Source organism: Leptodactylus fuscus, chromosome 2 (assembly GCF_031893055.1).
Source record: "Leptodactylus fuscus isolate aLepFus1 chromosome 2, aLepFus1.hap2, whole genome shotgun sequence".
In the NCBI taxonomy this organism is placed as follows: domain Eukaryota; kingdom Metazoa; phylum Chordata; class Amphibia; order Anura; family Leptodactylidae; genus Leptodactylus; species Leptodactylus fuscus.
The window spans coordinates 50,386,489-50,401,459 of record NC_134266.1 but is presented as its reverse complement, the minus strand read 5'-3'; the positions used below and the strand labels follow the sequence as shown (position 1 = coordinate 50,401,459).

At 42.4% G+C, this 14,971-nt stretch overlaps 1 protein-coding gene across 3 annotated transcripts in view; it reads right to left on the bottom strand.

Annotated features, from left to right (window-relative positions):
- Positions 1 to 4,153: 4,153 nt before the first annotated feature.
- Positions 4,154 to 14,971, bottom strand: part of GIT1 (GIT ArfGAP 1) — a 95,034-nt gene continuing 84,216 nt past the window's right edge. For 2 of the 3 annotated variants that reach the window (XM_075263759.1, XM_075263760.1), the window contains 6 exons: positions 13,987 to 14,202; positions 12,288 to 12,377; positions 11,064 to 11,140; positions 10,070 to 10,252; positions 9,638 to 9,701; positions 4,154 to 8,683 (listed from right to left, as the gene is read on the bottom strand). In XM_075263759.1, coding sequence (XP_075119860.1) covers positions 8,471 to 8,683; positions 9,638 to 9,701; positions 10,070 to 10,252; positions 11,064 to 11,140; positions 12,288 to 12,377; positions 13,987 to 14,202 — 843 coding nt within the window. In that variant the 3' untranslated portion in view covers positions 4,154 to 8,470. The remainder of the gene's footprint in view (positions 8,684 to 9,637; positions 9,702 to 10,069; positions 10,253 to 11,063; positions 11,141 to 12,287; positions 12,378 to 13,986; positions 14,203 to 14,971) is intronic. The other variant, XM_075263761.1, reaches the window with a different exon arrangement.

Sequence of the window (14,971 nt, the reverse complement as noted above, 5' to 3'; positions counted from 1 at the left end):
ATGTAGAGAGAGCTGTAACACTTGCCAAAGGGGGAGATTGTTGCTTCAAAGGGCTAGATCTCTAGTTCTATAACACCTAGAAAAAATGGTTTTATAAGATGATATATCTCAACTTAAAACACTGTCAGCATTAGTTTTATGCAGCAGTGATCTCTCTTCAGTTATTTTATAGTATCCTGGCAGGATATCAAAGCTGAGAATCTCCTTTTTTTATGGTATAAAATCAGATACAGCCATTTGGAGTGGACATTCCACATATGACAAATGCTACAGCTCTACATACTGCATTAAGCACAGGTGTATAGAACAGACTCGGGCAGTGATTAGTTTGACCATTGCTAGTGGGAGCTTTACAGCCTGTCTTTCTGGTGAAAGTTAGATAGGTTAAGGAAGTATATTACAGAAATGTTGACCAAACACCTCCAACACAATAGCAGAGAAACAAAAAATAGCAAAAATGGACTTAGGCTAAGTTCACACGGTGGAAACTAAAGAGAAATTCCTCTTCATTTGCTGCTGCCATATTCTGCCACGGGACTGTTGCGGCAGAATGCTGATGCCTCTGTATACCGGTGCAGATTAGCAGATGAGGACACTTCTCAGGCAGGGGCGAGCAGGACATTATTATTTTTTTCTTCTTCAACGTATATTTCTTCTCCCATAAAATAGTGGGGGAAAAAAAGCTTTACAAATTATAATAAAATAAATAAATAAAAGTTCTAAATCTGTCCTTTCCCTAGAATACATATAAAAGTAGAAAATTACTGTGAAACACATACACATTAGGACATTAGGTATCCCTGTGTCTGAAAGTGCCCAGTCTACTGAATATAGGGTATCTGCAGTGCTCCTGTCCTGTCCGGAAGGGGTTAATAGGAGCACTGCAGATACCCTATATACAGCCAGGCTGAATTCCAAGTGGGGGGGGAAAAATCCCAGTCCTCAAGCTCAGGGAAGGGGCAGACAGACAACCAAAACACCCCCTCCCCTTCCCCAGCACCTACTGCACCCAAAAACTACGACCATTTTTAATTTTTGAAATTTTCCAGTAGCTGCTGCATTTACCCCCCTAGACTTATACTCGAGTCAATAAGTTTTCCCAGTTTTTTTCGTGGTAAAATTAGGGGCCTCGGCTTATATTCGGGTCGGCTTATACTCGAGTATATACGGTAAGTGAACTCCAACCTAAAGGAGACCCTTCCCAAGGTTACAATCTCCCACCATGGGTGTAGACTCTGCAAGAAAATAAAGTCCTCTGTAGCATGTTAACATGACTGAGCGCGTTTTGGTCATTCATCAGATTCTCTTGTGTATATCTGTGTCTCCCCTATTGTGGGGCCTGCACCAGTCAGTTCCCCTACTTACTGTACTTACCTCCACCAGCAGCCTTCTAGGTTAGTGTGTTGCTGTGAATATTCTCCGCCTGTTAAAAATTAGTGGTGTGTTCCTAAGCTTAGGTGCGCAGGACACTTTTTTTTTTTTTTGCTGTGATGTGTAATGTCTGATATTATCTCTCCTTATGCTCAAGTCTTCATTTCATAATCTTTCTCCATGCTCTCTTTGTTTTTCCCTTCTTGCCAGTCAATGCCTTAAGTGTTGCTTGATGATTTATTGAAAAATGACCTAAAAATACATAAAATGACTGAGTAATTTATTGGATCCCAGACCAGATACCAGGTCCCATGTACCAGACCACACCGTGCACATGGACAAGGCCACTGTGTGTGGGCCAATACGTGGTGTATAATGAATGACTCCATCATTTGGCAATACTGGCAGAGATCTCGCTGATCTCAGTTATAGGTAGTGTAGGACTTGATTAAAGTTCTTGAGGCCCTGCCCTTGGGACAACACAGTAGGGAAGATTTTCTAAGCGAAATATGCCAGAACTCGGGCTTCATTTGCACCATCTGTGTTTTAGGCCCTTTTGACTTGTTGTGTATTCCAAAATCGTGCTGAAATTTTGGATCACAATTCCATGCAAAGTAAGCCAACAAAATATTTCTCCCATTAGAGCTGGACTGTGACCCTTTTTCCTTCTGGTTCCAGTAGTCACCACAATATAATAATCCGCTATTTTACATTCAGTCTCTGTGCACAAGCTGCTTTTTATTTTCCCTTTTCCTCAAATGACCAGTGTACCTAAAAAGCCAAACCACAAGGATAAATTAAGAAACCTAAAGCCAGCACTTGCTGTTTACGTGGCAAACTGAATGCAAACCAGGGCTGTGCTGGGTATCGTGAAGTAATATTTAACTCGAGACTCCAAAATAGTAGACGGATCCTTTAAAGGGAACCTGACACAGAATATGCAGTCGGTATGTTATAGAGCAGGAGGAACAGAGCAGATTGATATAGTTTTGTATAGAGTATGTTTGACTCAAACTCTGTCCCTTTGTGAGCTGGATTTAGGCCTAGCTCAAATCTGCGTTCACTATTCCGTGTGGGAAAGCCACAGACTGCTCATTTATTTACATCAATGTCCATTCCACTGATGAACATGAATATTGGATAGACAGGTTTAGATTTTAGTACGATCAGCTGGGATGTTTTGGACACATTCACACATAGCTGTTTACTAGCTGAAACAAAACTGCAAATCTCTTATTACAGGTAACAGAATTCTATAAAATGCAGTTTTATAGCTTTTGCCAACCTGCATTCCTATGGAACAGTGTGAACATTGGCATTTTTCTTACATTACTGAATGTGACACAGACTTTGGGTCTGTTTGCATGGAACAAATTTCTGCCCAGAATGAGCAACGATCAATATGACAAGTCAATATAAACACATGCGCCCTTATTTATATGAGCCAATGAAAACATAGTTGTGTTCCCACTTTGGAGAGCCCATCCCGTGTACAAGATGATCTGTCTACAACAATTATTAGAATAAATTGGCCTACCAACAATAGTGAATAGTGAGAGAGTAGAATAGGGATCACATCCAACCTATAGTTTTTGAAAAAGGTAGATGTGAGGAACAAGTAATGTCCTACAAATGAATTCGATAGAGATGTTCACCCTCCTGAGAACAGTTAACCTGGGGGAGAAAAGCTGGGTCAAGCCTAATCATCTCTGTCTACCGCCCAACCCGTGCTCTCTGCTTACTCAATGATCTAACACTTATATCCTCTATTATCAGAACCTCCCACGCTCGTATACAAGACTTCTCCCGAGCTGCACCACTTCTCTGGAATACTCTACCCTGGACAATCAGATTAACTCCCAATTTCTACAGTTTCAAATGCAAACTAAAGACACATCTTTTCAGACAGGCCTATCACAATTCCTAATATAAACCCTTCCGTACTGTATTAGAATCCCTAAAATTTAACCCTCCTCTGTCTCCGCTCCCACTTTTCCCCACATGATATGATGCCATTTCAGGCTAACTTTATAGGTCCAAGCTCCATCCACATGTTATAGGACACCACTAGTGATGGCTCATAAAGTTTTATGTTTATGTAATGAGAGTAACCTCTATTACAAAAGTGTCTGACCTCTGCATAAGCAATGCCGCCCCTGCTACCTCTTGTGTCACCCCTTCTAGCTCATAGATTGTAAGCTCTTGCGAGCAGGGCCCTCAGTCCCATTGTGTGTGAAATGATTTTCTTTGTTATGTATCTTTCTGTCTGTATTTGAACCCTACAAATTGTACAGCGCTGCAGAATATGTTAGCGCTATATAAATTATTTATTTTTATTTTAATCATAACCCCATCTTCTGAAGTCACTGTGAATGGGGGATTAGCAGAAAGGGCCTGGCGATCATTTTAGGAGTCAGGGTCCTGATAGGGACCAATTCCAAAGGTTCAAATGGAGGTTTAGTTATGGCTGTCAAAACTAGTTGTTTTTTTTATCTCTGGCGAAAGAATCAGCTACAGGGAAAAAAAAAATCTGTTACTGACACCCACTGAAATGAATGGTAGAGTTGGGAGGCGTTTATAGGGCTGGATTCTGCCCCAAAATCTGTCTGCAAAAAAACCTCTTAGGCATTCTGGTATTGCTGCAGGGAATTTCTCTTGCGCCCAGATTGTTCCCCCCAAAAACTAGAGCTGATAACTCTGGTCCTATCACATTGCCTATTCTCTTGGGTCTTTAACCCCATATATTATCTATCATCTTTAATAACACACAGGGGACATGGGAGTGTTAGTTGTTTAATTTGATACAAATGTACATTATGCATTATTTTTTTACATAAACACCCACCACCGAGCTCTTACAGACGTCAGTATAAGCAGTTTATGGCATTTGTAGCAACAAAAAAAGTCACATGAGGAACTTAAAGGCAGGCAGGTCAGTAAGATCAATCGGCAAAATGAAAATGAAAGCGGATTGGGCGAGGAGTTTGGAGACGGCACTGGAGAGGTTTTTCCTTGTAGCTTTGCCTGCAGTCGCTGTATTACTAGGTGCAGGCTGGAGCATGGAGTCTGTGCTCCGGGCTCCTTGGAGGATATATACAGGCACAGGTTTGCTATCATTATGGTCTATACAGCAGTGGTCTGCAAACTACGGCTCTCCAGGTCTTGAGTGAAAAGTTAAGAGAATTCAGGTTTTTGATGCAATTTCTTCAGAGCATTATGGGTAAGTCTACATACATGTCCACATAACGCTCTTTTGGCTACAAACACACCTATCTCAAACTAATATAGAAAGGCCTGTTTGTAGCCGAATCATCATCTGGACACATCTGTGGGAATAAAGCTTTGAAGAAATGGCATGGAAAGAGTGACTGCTGCCTTCTCTTCAGTTTGAGGTTGCTGCCCGTGACATGCGCACCATGCGAGGCAGAACGCGGGTTGTTTTTTTCCGACTACATTAATATGAGAAGGTGCAGATCCCTCCAGAACAACCATGGGTCATATATAGTGTCAGTGCAAAAAAGACTGGGAAGACGAGATGCTTGTGACACTTACTGCACAATGAGTAAACATGGAGCTAAGTTATCCCATTTACAGTCACATAGTAGTAACTCCCTACTTGGCTACAGAAAGTGGCATTGTGCTACCTTTATACAGCAGCTTAGCCAACCTATAGAATTTATTCCCAGCACTCTGCAAGTCATGGAGTAAATGTGAATAAATGGATTGTCTAGAACTTGAGAGTCTGCCCCCTTCCTGAAACAGAACCACTGTTACTCCCGTCCATGGCCTGTGTGCGGAACTTTATCTCATTCCCATTAAAGGGGCTCTATCAGCAAGTCTGCTGTATGAGCCCCACATATGCGGGAATAGCCTTTAAAAAGGCTATTCAGGCACCGCTAATCCTATTTTAACCCCCCACCCCTTTTAAAATAAAACCATAAAGACGAATATGCTAATTATTCTTACCGTGCACGGTGGGCGGTTGTGCACTGCCCGACGTCATCTTCTGTCACGCCTTCCTCTTCTTTCGGCGATGCCCTCCGGTCCTGGCTCTTCCTCCTTCTTACGGCTGGCTTGGTTGAAATCCGGCGCATGCACAGTATCGCTCCCTCCAGAGCACTAGTGCGCACACTCCGACACCATTTTTCTCAATGGCAGTACGCTCATGTAGTTCTAAGGGGACTCCGTATGCTCAGTTCCCCCTTAGAACACGCATGCGCAGTACACTCGCAAACTGCCATTGAGAAAAATGGCGCCGGAGTGTGTGCAGTAGCGCTCCAGAGGCAGCGATACTGCGCACGCGCCGCATTTGGACCAAGCCTGCCGGAAGAAGAGGAAGATCGGAGGGCATCGCCGAATGAAGAAAGAACAGGAAGGCATGACAGAAGATGACATTGGACAGTGCACGACCGCCCACCGTGCACGGTAAGAATAATTTGCATATTCGTTTTTATAGTTTTTATTTTAAGACCGGGGGGTTAAAATAACATTAGCTGAGCCTGAATAGCCTTTTTAAAGGCTATAAAGGCATATGTGGGGCTCATACAGCATAATTTTGCTGATAGAGCCCCTCTAAGGCTACATTCACATTTGCGTCAATCTCCGTAGAGGAATAGGACGTAATGTCCGCCTGAAATTGGCAGACAAAAAAAATTCTGCACGCACAGCTTCTTAATCTGTTGCTTTCAGTTTAAAGGGAGTCTATCATTGGCAAAACTCATTTTTAACTAAAGACACGTTGGAATAGCCTTTAAAAATGTAATGCTACTCCTGCCTTTCCAGCTTGCTGCTTCTTCTAAAAACACTTTCTTCTGTTATGCTAATGAGCCTCAACGAGCACCAGGGGAGGTCACCCAGTGTCCGAGCACCCCACGTCAATCCTGTATACTGCCTCTGTGGGGCCTGTGCTTTGTCCCCTCCTCTTGCGCAAGATTTTAGCTAGTACAGCGCAGAATCAGAGGCCTGTGCTCGGCCCAAGTACCGAAAGAGAGGAGGAGGAGCCTGAGCACTAGCATTAAAGGGGCAGTGTACAGGGATGACGCGGGGGTGCTCAGAACGTTGGGTGAACTCCCGGGTGCTCGGTGAGGCTCATTAGCATAACAGAAGAAATAGTTTTTAGAAGAAAAGGCAGGGAGAATCCACGATGGAATGGTAGGAGTACAAAAGCCTTTTTAAAGGCTATTCCAATGAGTCTTTAGTTAAAAATGAGTTTTGCCAATGATAGACTCCCTTTAAAGACAGCCAACACCTGTCAGATCCCATTATAGCCAAATGGGGCCATCAGGTTCTGTATGTAACCGCAGTTTTACCATTCCGCCTGTCCTCTAACAAAACAGAACAGACTAGACAGCCGGCGCTAGCGTGAACCTAGCAGAACTCGAACAGCGAAAAAGCAGCAATACCAGAAACAACCTCTGAGCAACAGTGACGCAGTTTCTAAAAAAAAAAAGGCAGACCCTTTTTCTACACCTGGACAACCCCTTTAAGCCCTGAATTGGCAAAGTTTTCCGAAAACAAAAGCGATAGGTTGTCAAAGTCTGCTTTGGAAATGAGCTAAAAGTGGTTTTATACAAAATACATGAGCAATCTTCTACATGAATCCTTCCCTCCTAAATAACAAAAAGAGATGTTTAGAATATATTATATATATGCATGTATATATATATGTATATATATACAGATTCCAGTGTATGTTTAGCGTTGGCCTCGCTGAGTGATCCCTTCACAGCAAAGCAGAAAGATCAGTCTTGGTTGGTCAAGGGTTCTTCAAACCTGGCACAAAACCCTTGGCAGGTTACCTTGGTAACTATACACAGCGCCCCCACTGTGAGGTGTGTGCGCCCCACGACACGGGGCATTTCCAGCTGTTTTATTTGACTTTGCATTCGAGTGCCCTTGTTGTGCTCCCGGCAGAGTCGGAAGGCAGATTAAGGCACAGTCCCAATATTTCAACATATTTAAGGACTTGCATCACATGAACTGATATGTGCCAAAGTTTCCGTTAAAACAGTGTGCGCCAATGTTAGCAGTCGGTATCCAGGACGCTGCAGGCTTGTCAATATTCTTCCTGGACACAGGCTGATGGTTACAACAAAGATGTTGCAACCGATTCTTATTTAGTTGTATAGGGGATAAATAAAGACGCTAGAATCTACTTTAGTGTATGATGGCAATTTCCAGTTGCAGGAGCCCCCGATCATTCTGGATCTGCTCTGGACTAAAGGCCCAGATATCCAGAGATGGCCGCCAGCCCTAATAGTAGGTAAAGTGGAGAAGATCTGAAAAGGTCTAATGCAACCCCACCACCAAGCATACAAATGTTTCCCCCCATATAGGATACAGTGTAAGCAAATCTGCCTTCCTTGGCTTGTAGGTCATGTACACCATTCATTGAGGACTCATACTGCAAGAAGACGATGCAGAATAAAGCGTCTTACCCAGTTGATTCTTGTTTGCATTCAGAATCAGAGTAGAGAAAAATAATATTTAAAAAGGGGAAAAAAACAAAACAAAATATTAATAATTGTAACTGGTGAAGCTGCGGATTATTCCAGAATATTCGGTATAATTTATATGTGGACTGAACAATGACCAGCAGGAATTGCAGATTTGTAGCCCAGTTGCTTTGGGCGGGACGTATCCTTAGTGACCCCTTACCGCCTGTGGTCCATGGCATATTTGTGCTTCATGTGGTTACACCCATTGGATTCTGTATGTAAACATTCAGCAGCTATAAGAAACTTCTGGTCCTGTTCCAAAATGACAAATCAGACCTTACGTCCTAACATACAACACAAGGAGTACTGACCACAGGACGGGTCCTACAACCACAAGCCTTTTCTCTTTGCACACACCTGTGTACAGTCTGGGTAATGTGTACGGAACAATGGATATACAGCAGGGCATCTATATGGCATTTCTCTGTAGGGGACTGCACTTTAAATATTTGGCCTGCAGGGGAAATTGTCTCATAAGCAGCCAAGAGCAAAAAAAAAAAAAGCCTCAGTGTCATCCAAGGCTGTGATGAGCCCCCACCCCCCATGTCTTATGGTCTTGGTAGGCCTTTAGTAAGGACAATGTTCCTAGTGGATAACAGAGGTCACTGTTTCTTTTCCCGGGTGGTGATGGTGACCAGCTGTTTAGCTGCTTTGGCAATGTCGTAGGCGCACTGGATGACTTGCTGTGTGAGGAGCTGGTAGTCTACAGTCGCCCCTGGTTCTGGTGGAACAGTCTTGCGACACTCACTTTGCAGTCGATACGCACTGGCATTCAGCAGTTTCAAGGAGGAGCGTACGGTCTCCAGTGCTGGTTTCTGCCAAAGACAATAGGGAAATGTCAGACAATCGAATGCCACAAGGATTTCTACAGAACAGGAGAAAGAAAGGTCAATATGTCTTACTATATGTTACCCAGCTGGATGGCTGCACCTACATACAAGAGAGCTTCCAATAGGGAAAAGTGAACCGATTCAATTAGAACCAAATTTGACCCGAAAATCTACCAAATGAGAAACAATATCATAATCTGGGGTCTGAGGAGACCCCAGAGTATAACAAGTGGGGACGATGATACATCAGAAGTTGACCACTGCTATCAATTGTGGGCACGTCACTCTGCTGCCCATCACTATTATTGACAATGTAGTGTGTTATTCATCATGTCATTGGGCTGAGACTATATGTTTTGAGGACCGTTCACCCTGCGTGGCTTTAGTGAACACATTTCCTTTAGCATTTACTGTAGCTATAGATTTAGGCATAGCATAGAACTTTGTAGCACTGCCTAATCCTAATGCACACAGGGAGTCTCCTTGTATGTAACGTCTACTGGTAGAGGATTCTTAGCTCCCAAGCATTCACAAATCGATGTGCCAATATAGGTCTGTGTGACCTTCCTTTTTATTGTAATATTTAGAATTTTTCACTTCTCATGTATAATAGTATTACAGCAGAAGCTGTACTGTACTCTATTGGGCGTGTGATACAAAGCCTCACTAGAATGACCTGCACAGACAACACTTTCTAACAAACCAGGCGCTGCGATCACAAGCAGATATCTGTGATATTTCTGTAAGGAAACTTTTTTTTTTTTTTTTAAACAACGATACTTTACGAAGTTACTGTAATATGCATTATCAGTTTACTTATTGCCATTGGTACTGAAGGTGCAACCTTTTAATGCTCCTTGAAGGGCGTACACAGATCAATACAGTGGTATGTAGAAACTGCCTAGAAAAACTGTGGAATTACACAATAACATAATATACCTTAGGAAAGAGTGATGCCATCTCTGTTACCGCCGAGTGGATTTTCTCAGAGCAGGGTACAAAACTGGAAAAGAAGAAAGTAAAGGAGACGTTCATGCAAAAGTGATCTTTAGACAAGTCAGAGAGAAACCACCAACATCCCATTGGTAGACTCCAAGAGCTCAACCCAACCGATATGGCTCACCCCCTACTTAAGATTGATATAGATGTCAAGATGGTCTTGTACTGAGAAGAAAACTACGCAATCTCGGGAAATGCTGTAAAGATAATAGACAGCATAGAGGATTTACTGTGCATAAGACGGAGAAGATCCGAGGAGACCTGCTTAGCACGGACATTGGTGACAGGGTTTTTTAGCAAGTGCAGAGCTGCATTATATAACAAATCATCTTTTTCCAAATGTTTTCTGCCAGAAGATAACCCTACCCTTACCTATCATGCTTGAACTCTTGTGCAGCTCTCAGCAGCTCCTGGATGTTCTTGGTCACTTGTTCGGTTCGGAGGATCACATCCTCTGTGCTGGGTAAGGTGCCATCTAATTCCACCTCTACATCCTCTGCATCAGCATGGAAATCTTCATCCCGGGATAATTCCAAGTACCTTCTTCCTTCCATCCTAAATAACATAAAATAATCACCATATCTTAACCAAATGACAGAAAGAAGAAACACCTGGAGACGTTATTGTTGTCTGGAATGTGGCTGCATAGTCACAAGTGTGTAACAGTTGTTATGGGTAGAAGACAATTGAAATATCTATCTATCTATCATATATACTGCATAATGGACAGCGCGTTGGCTCAGTGGTTAGCATAGTTGTCCTGCAGTACTGGTTACTGGGGTTGAATACGAACAAGGACAACCTCTACATGTAGTTTGTATGCTCTTCTATAAGTATGTATAAGAGAATTATGTCATGAGAATTATAAGAGAAGATGTAATATGCCTCAGTATACATGTAGGGCAGGCAATGGTAAATACTCAAGACTTGGTCAGAATTACTGCTGGGGTACAACATTGGACAGTACTGGACCCTCTTTGTATTATGTCTATAATATACAAATACATCAATGGATAATTCAGAGATCTTTCTAATGATATTTTTACTCCTAGACCTGTCAGCATGACTGTCTATGTAACTGTCTGCGTCGGGAGGTTTAGCATAGTCATAGGCGGCCATCTTTATAGTAAGGGGCTATGGAAGGCACTACCACAGGATGATAACATGTACATGCTAAAGAGGGCACTGGGTGGCATAAAAAATATGGATATGGTTAATAGAATTCTGCAGATGGGATGTTGATCAATGGATCGGAGGGGGGTTTTATGCCTTCTTCTGAGTGACGTCAATCAGCTCGTGGGTTGGACTGGATGGTCCTTACTATGTAACTATGTAAAGTAAATGAAGGTTTATTCAGGGCACTTACCCAGTGCTTGTGTCTGTACTCTGCGTGTTGTCGTAGTCGCTGTCGGCACCGCTGCCATGTCGGTCTGCCTTAACAGACTGGAAAGAAATAGACCATTTAGTTTCACTACCAATTTACCTTTGTATCATGCAATTCTTTCCTGGACATCTATATACTCTCAATATCACAATACTTTCTACTATTTCATGAGACAAAGCCAATATTGCCTCTTAGACTGACTTTGCTATTGTTGCTGAGTATTTACAATGTTTAAAGCTTTTCTTTTCTCCCTTTGAAGTTGGCCATATACACAAAGGCTGATGTTAGGTGGACGGAGCACTTATGGCTAGCTGGTAAAACAGGCTCCGCCCCCAATGCACTTGCAGGCTGATCTGCATATCTATAGATAGGTTATTATAGTCTTGGGTTTGCTACAAGTAAAGACTCCTACGTAATACTATTAGTGCTGGAAACTTTTAAGACCTGATAGACTTCCATTAAATAGATCAAAAACCTTAAAAAGCGTATTAGAGCTTATGTATCGGGGGTGCCTGACATGGGTAGTCACATCACAATGTGGTCGCTGTGATAGGTGTTATACAGGGGAACCTCTTAGACATGACCATCCTAAATTACATTGGAATGTGGTCTTCTTGGATCAATAAAGAAGGCCAGTATATATGCTATATGGTGGAAGTGAAAATTGGGATAAGGGGTGGTCTTTTGGAGAGGTTTCACGGACAGCCTTACAGCATTCGCCTAGAACAAGGCAATATAGAGACAACTACTACATAGACAAACAGAAGACCAGGGACAAGTCACATCCAGCATTTTGCAAACCGCTGGTTATTACAGATTAATATTAAAGACGTTTTCCCATTACAGAAATGAAAGACTAAGATATGGCTAGAATAAACCGTATACATGATTAGTAAGGGTCTGACAGTGAGACCCCAAAATCCTTAAAAAGAAGATGCCACATTTCTAGCAAAGAAATGTGGCTGCTTCAGGTTTCCTTGCATAGTGACACCCCCAGTCAACTGCAAAACAGCCCCAGACTGGGCGGCCGGGAGCGCCACTGTACTTAAGGACATCTAAAAGGTGAGAATATTCTGTGATGGGCATACACCTTTAATACAGGTATTACTGAGACGTCTGCAGAGTTACATAGTTCATTAATATTCATCAAGGGTTTCCCAAAATATTAATCATTACATGTCAATACAAAGGAGGGGGGTACATCACCATGTTCCGGGTACTGTCCGGGGGTCCGGAGAACAGAGGGGAGGACAGAGGGGGGAAGGGCACAGAAGAGGCAGAGATGCCTTTCCGGATCTAGAACAGGAAGGGGAGCGTCAGGCGGCATGCACACAAACAAGAAAAGAGCACAGTCTATAACAAAACTACATGGCACAATAACATCTAACCCTAGTGCACTAACATATAACATGAACACCATCACCCATATACAGCAGAATTATGTGCACAGGACAAACACAAGGCGGCAGGAGGCAACAAAGCCATATGTATGTTTGATGTGGACTCTTCACCTTCCATTACATCAGATTACTTAGTAAATTAAGGAAAATGTTTGTTCTCATGCCGTGTTAGCCAGCGGGTAGGAAATATAAAAAAAACAAAAAACTTGATAGTCTTCAATAGTTGATACCTTTTTAATGGCTAACTAATAATGATGACAGATTACAGCGTTTCGGAACTCTTGGTTCTTGAGAAAGGAGCCTAGAGTTCCGATACGTTGTAATCTGTCATCATTATTAGTTAGCCATTAAAAAGGTATCAACTACTGAAGACTATCAAGTTTTTTTTTTTTTTATATTAGTAAATTAAGACAGACATGATATAAAGGACAGGGGCGGCCACTTGTGCATTTCAGAAAGTGAAGTGTGTAAGTCGGGGAAGTGCTGGCGTTGACCGTATTCTGTATACAAACCAAATCCAACCCATTACAGACTGGTAAAAAAAAAAAAAAAAGTTCTACGTTAAAAAAGAGCCAAAAAGTAGAAATGTATTCTGGATATAAAAGTTTTCTTAATCTGAGCACAGAAATTTATGGCATATACAGAGGATTTTTTCAGGTCACGCCAATGGACCCCTTTAAGTTTTATGAAATATAAGGGTAATTTCACCTTGTGAAAAATGAAGTCCTCTTCATTTTCCGCCACCATTTTCTGGGCAGTCTACCCGCAACAAGATGCCAAGGCAGGGATTGCGGCCTTGCACTTTCCGCTGCGGGTTAGGCCCAGATGAATGGGCCTCACCAACAGGGAGTCTTGAGCTGCGGAATCCACAGCTGAATGGGCCTCGGCATCCGCGACATGATTGAGCAGGACGTCAGCATTCATGTCGTCATATACATGGACACTATTACACAGGCAGAATATGAATTTAGCCTACGTCCTCATTCACATGGCAGGATTCCAGTTTGTATTTTATGCCAAAGTCAGGAGTGGCACAAAAAAGAACTATAATGGAGAGATTTCCTTGTATTTCACTTCTAGTGTTTGGCTTAGAAATACTGATGCAAATACATATAAACTCATGGGACAGATTTATGATGTCAGTTTTTTCCACATTTATCTCTTACACCAGAAATGTGGCACAAATGATGGAAAAGACACTGGCTACGACCCGACTTTATTTCCACCTAGGTGCTCAGACTGGTGGAGGATCCGCCATATCCAATGTAAGGCGCACACTTTGCCGGCTATGAGACTAGAAGGAATGGCATTAGCAACGCGAGTCTTCAGAAATCTTCCCCCAAATTTATAAGTATTTCCACATAATGTATTTCAGTGTGATAAAGATTTATAATGGGGTCTTATAGGTTAAACATGGTTGCTTGGGTATAGTTAATATACTTGGAGAAGTAAAGTGTCATGCTGGAGAAACCATAGACGACTTAGATATAAGTACAAGTACTTACACCAGGGTGGAAGGGCTGCAGCCGACTGCTAAGGTCATCTGTGGACTGTGCAAATGGTTTAAGTGCTGATCCCGGTTCATACATGGAAACCGCTTGGCGGTCTCGTCTGTAAGCTGAGGGTAACTGGTGCTCAGTCCTCTCAGGATTTGCTGGTGGAGGTGGTGAAGGGCCAGTCTGGTGACGAATTTGGGAGTTCTCAGACTGCAACTTATGAATCTACAAGAAATTAGATCCTCTTTAATAATAAAAAAAAGTAATTCACATGTGGCCTAAAACATGCAGTCAATCTAGAATAGACTGGTAAAAAGTAGGTTCTCCCTGGTGTGGCATGGATCCAGTACGTGACAATGCCTCGGCTTCAGGCGTGTTAGCTGTGCTGTCTGGTGGGCTCTGCCCGCTTACCCGTTACAGCAGTGACATGTTGTTATTGCTGCAGGGTGGTCCAAGTCATAGGAACTAAATGTGTCTCCTAAAAGCAATTCCTAACCAAGTCTGACATGTACTCGGGGATAAAACCTTCGGAGAAGGTGGTCCCAACACCAAAATCATAACAGCGCCAACTACTGGATCCACAAGAGACCAGGAAGAACCTACTTTTGACTACCCCATTCTAGCATATACCCTAAAAGAAGTGGCTTTTGCTAAGCAAATTAAAGGGGATGTTCACTTTGGACTAATCTTTCCATTTGCTAGAAATTGTTGCTCAGGATTAGAGCTAAAATTCTTGCATCACACGGATGTCCAAACAGAGGCCTTCTTTAACCTTACTAATGAAGTAAGAAGTGGAAACATACAGAATGTTTTTTTTCTTTTTGTAAAGATATCATTCAGTATCATTTATTATATAGTAAGCACCTCATCCTACAATTTTTAAGCGCAGTATTTCAATCTGCTACAAATAGCAAGCTGGTTTGCCGAAATGTAATTAATTGGTGAGATATATTTAGGACAGGTCATCAATTAAAGATGGGGGGGGGGGGTTTCA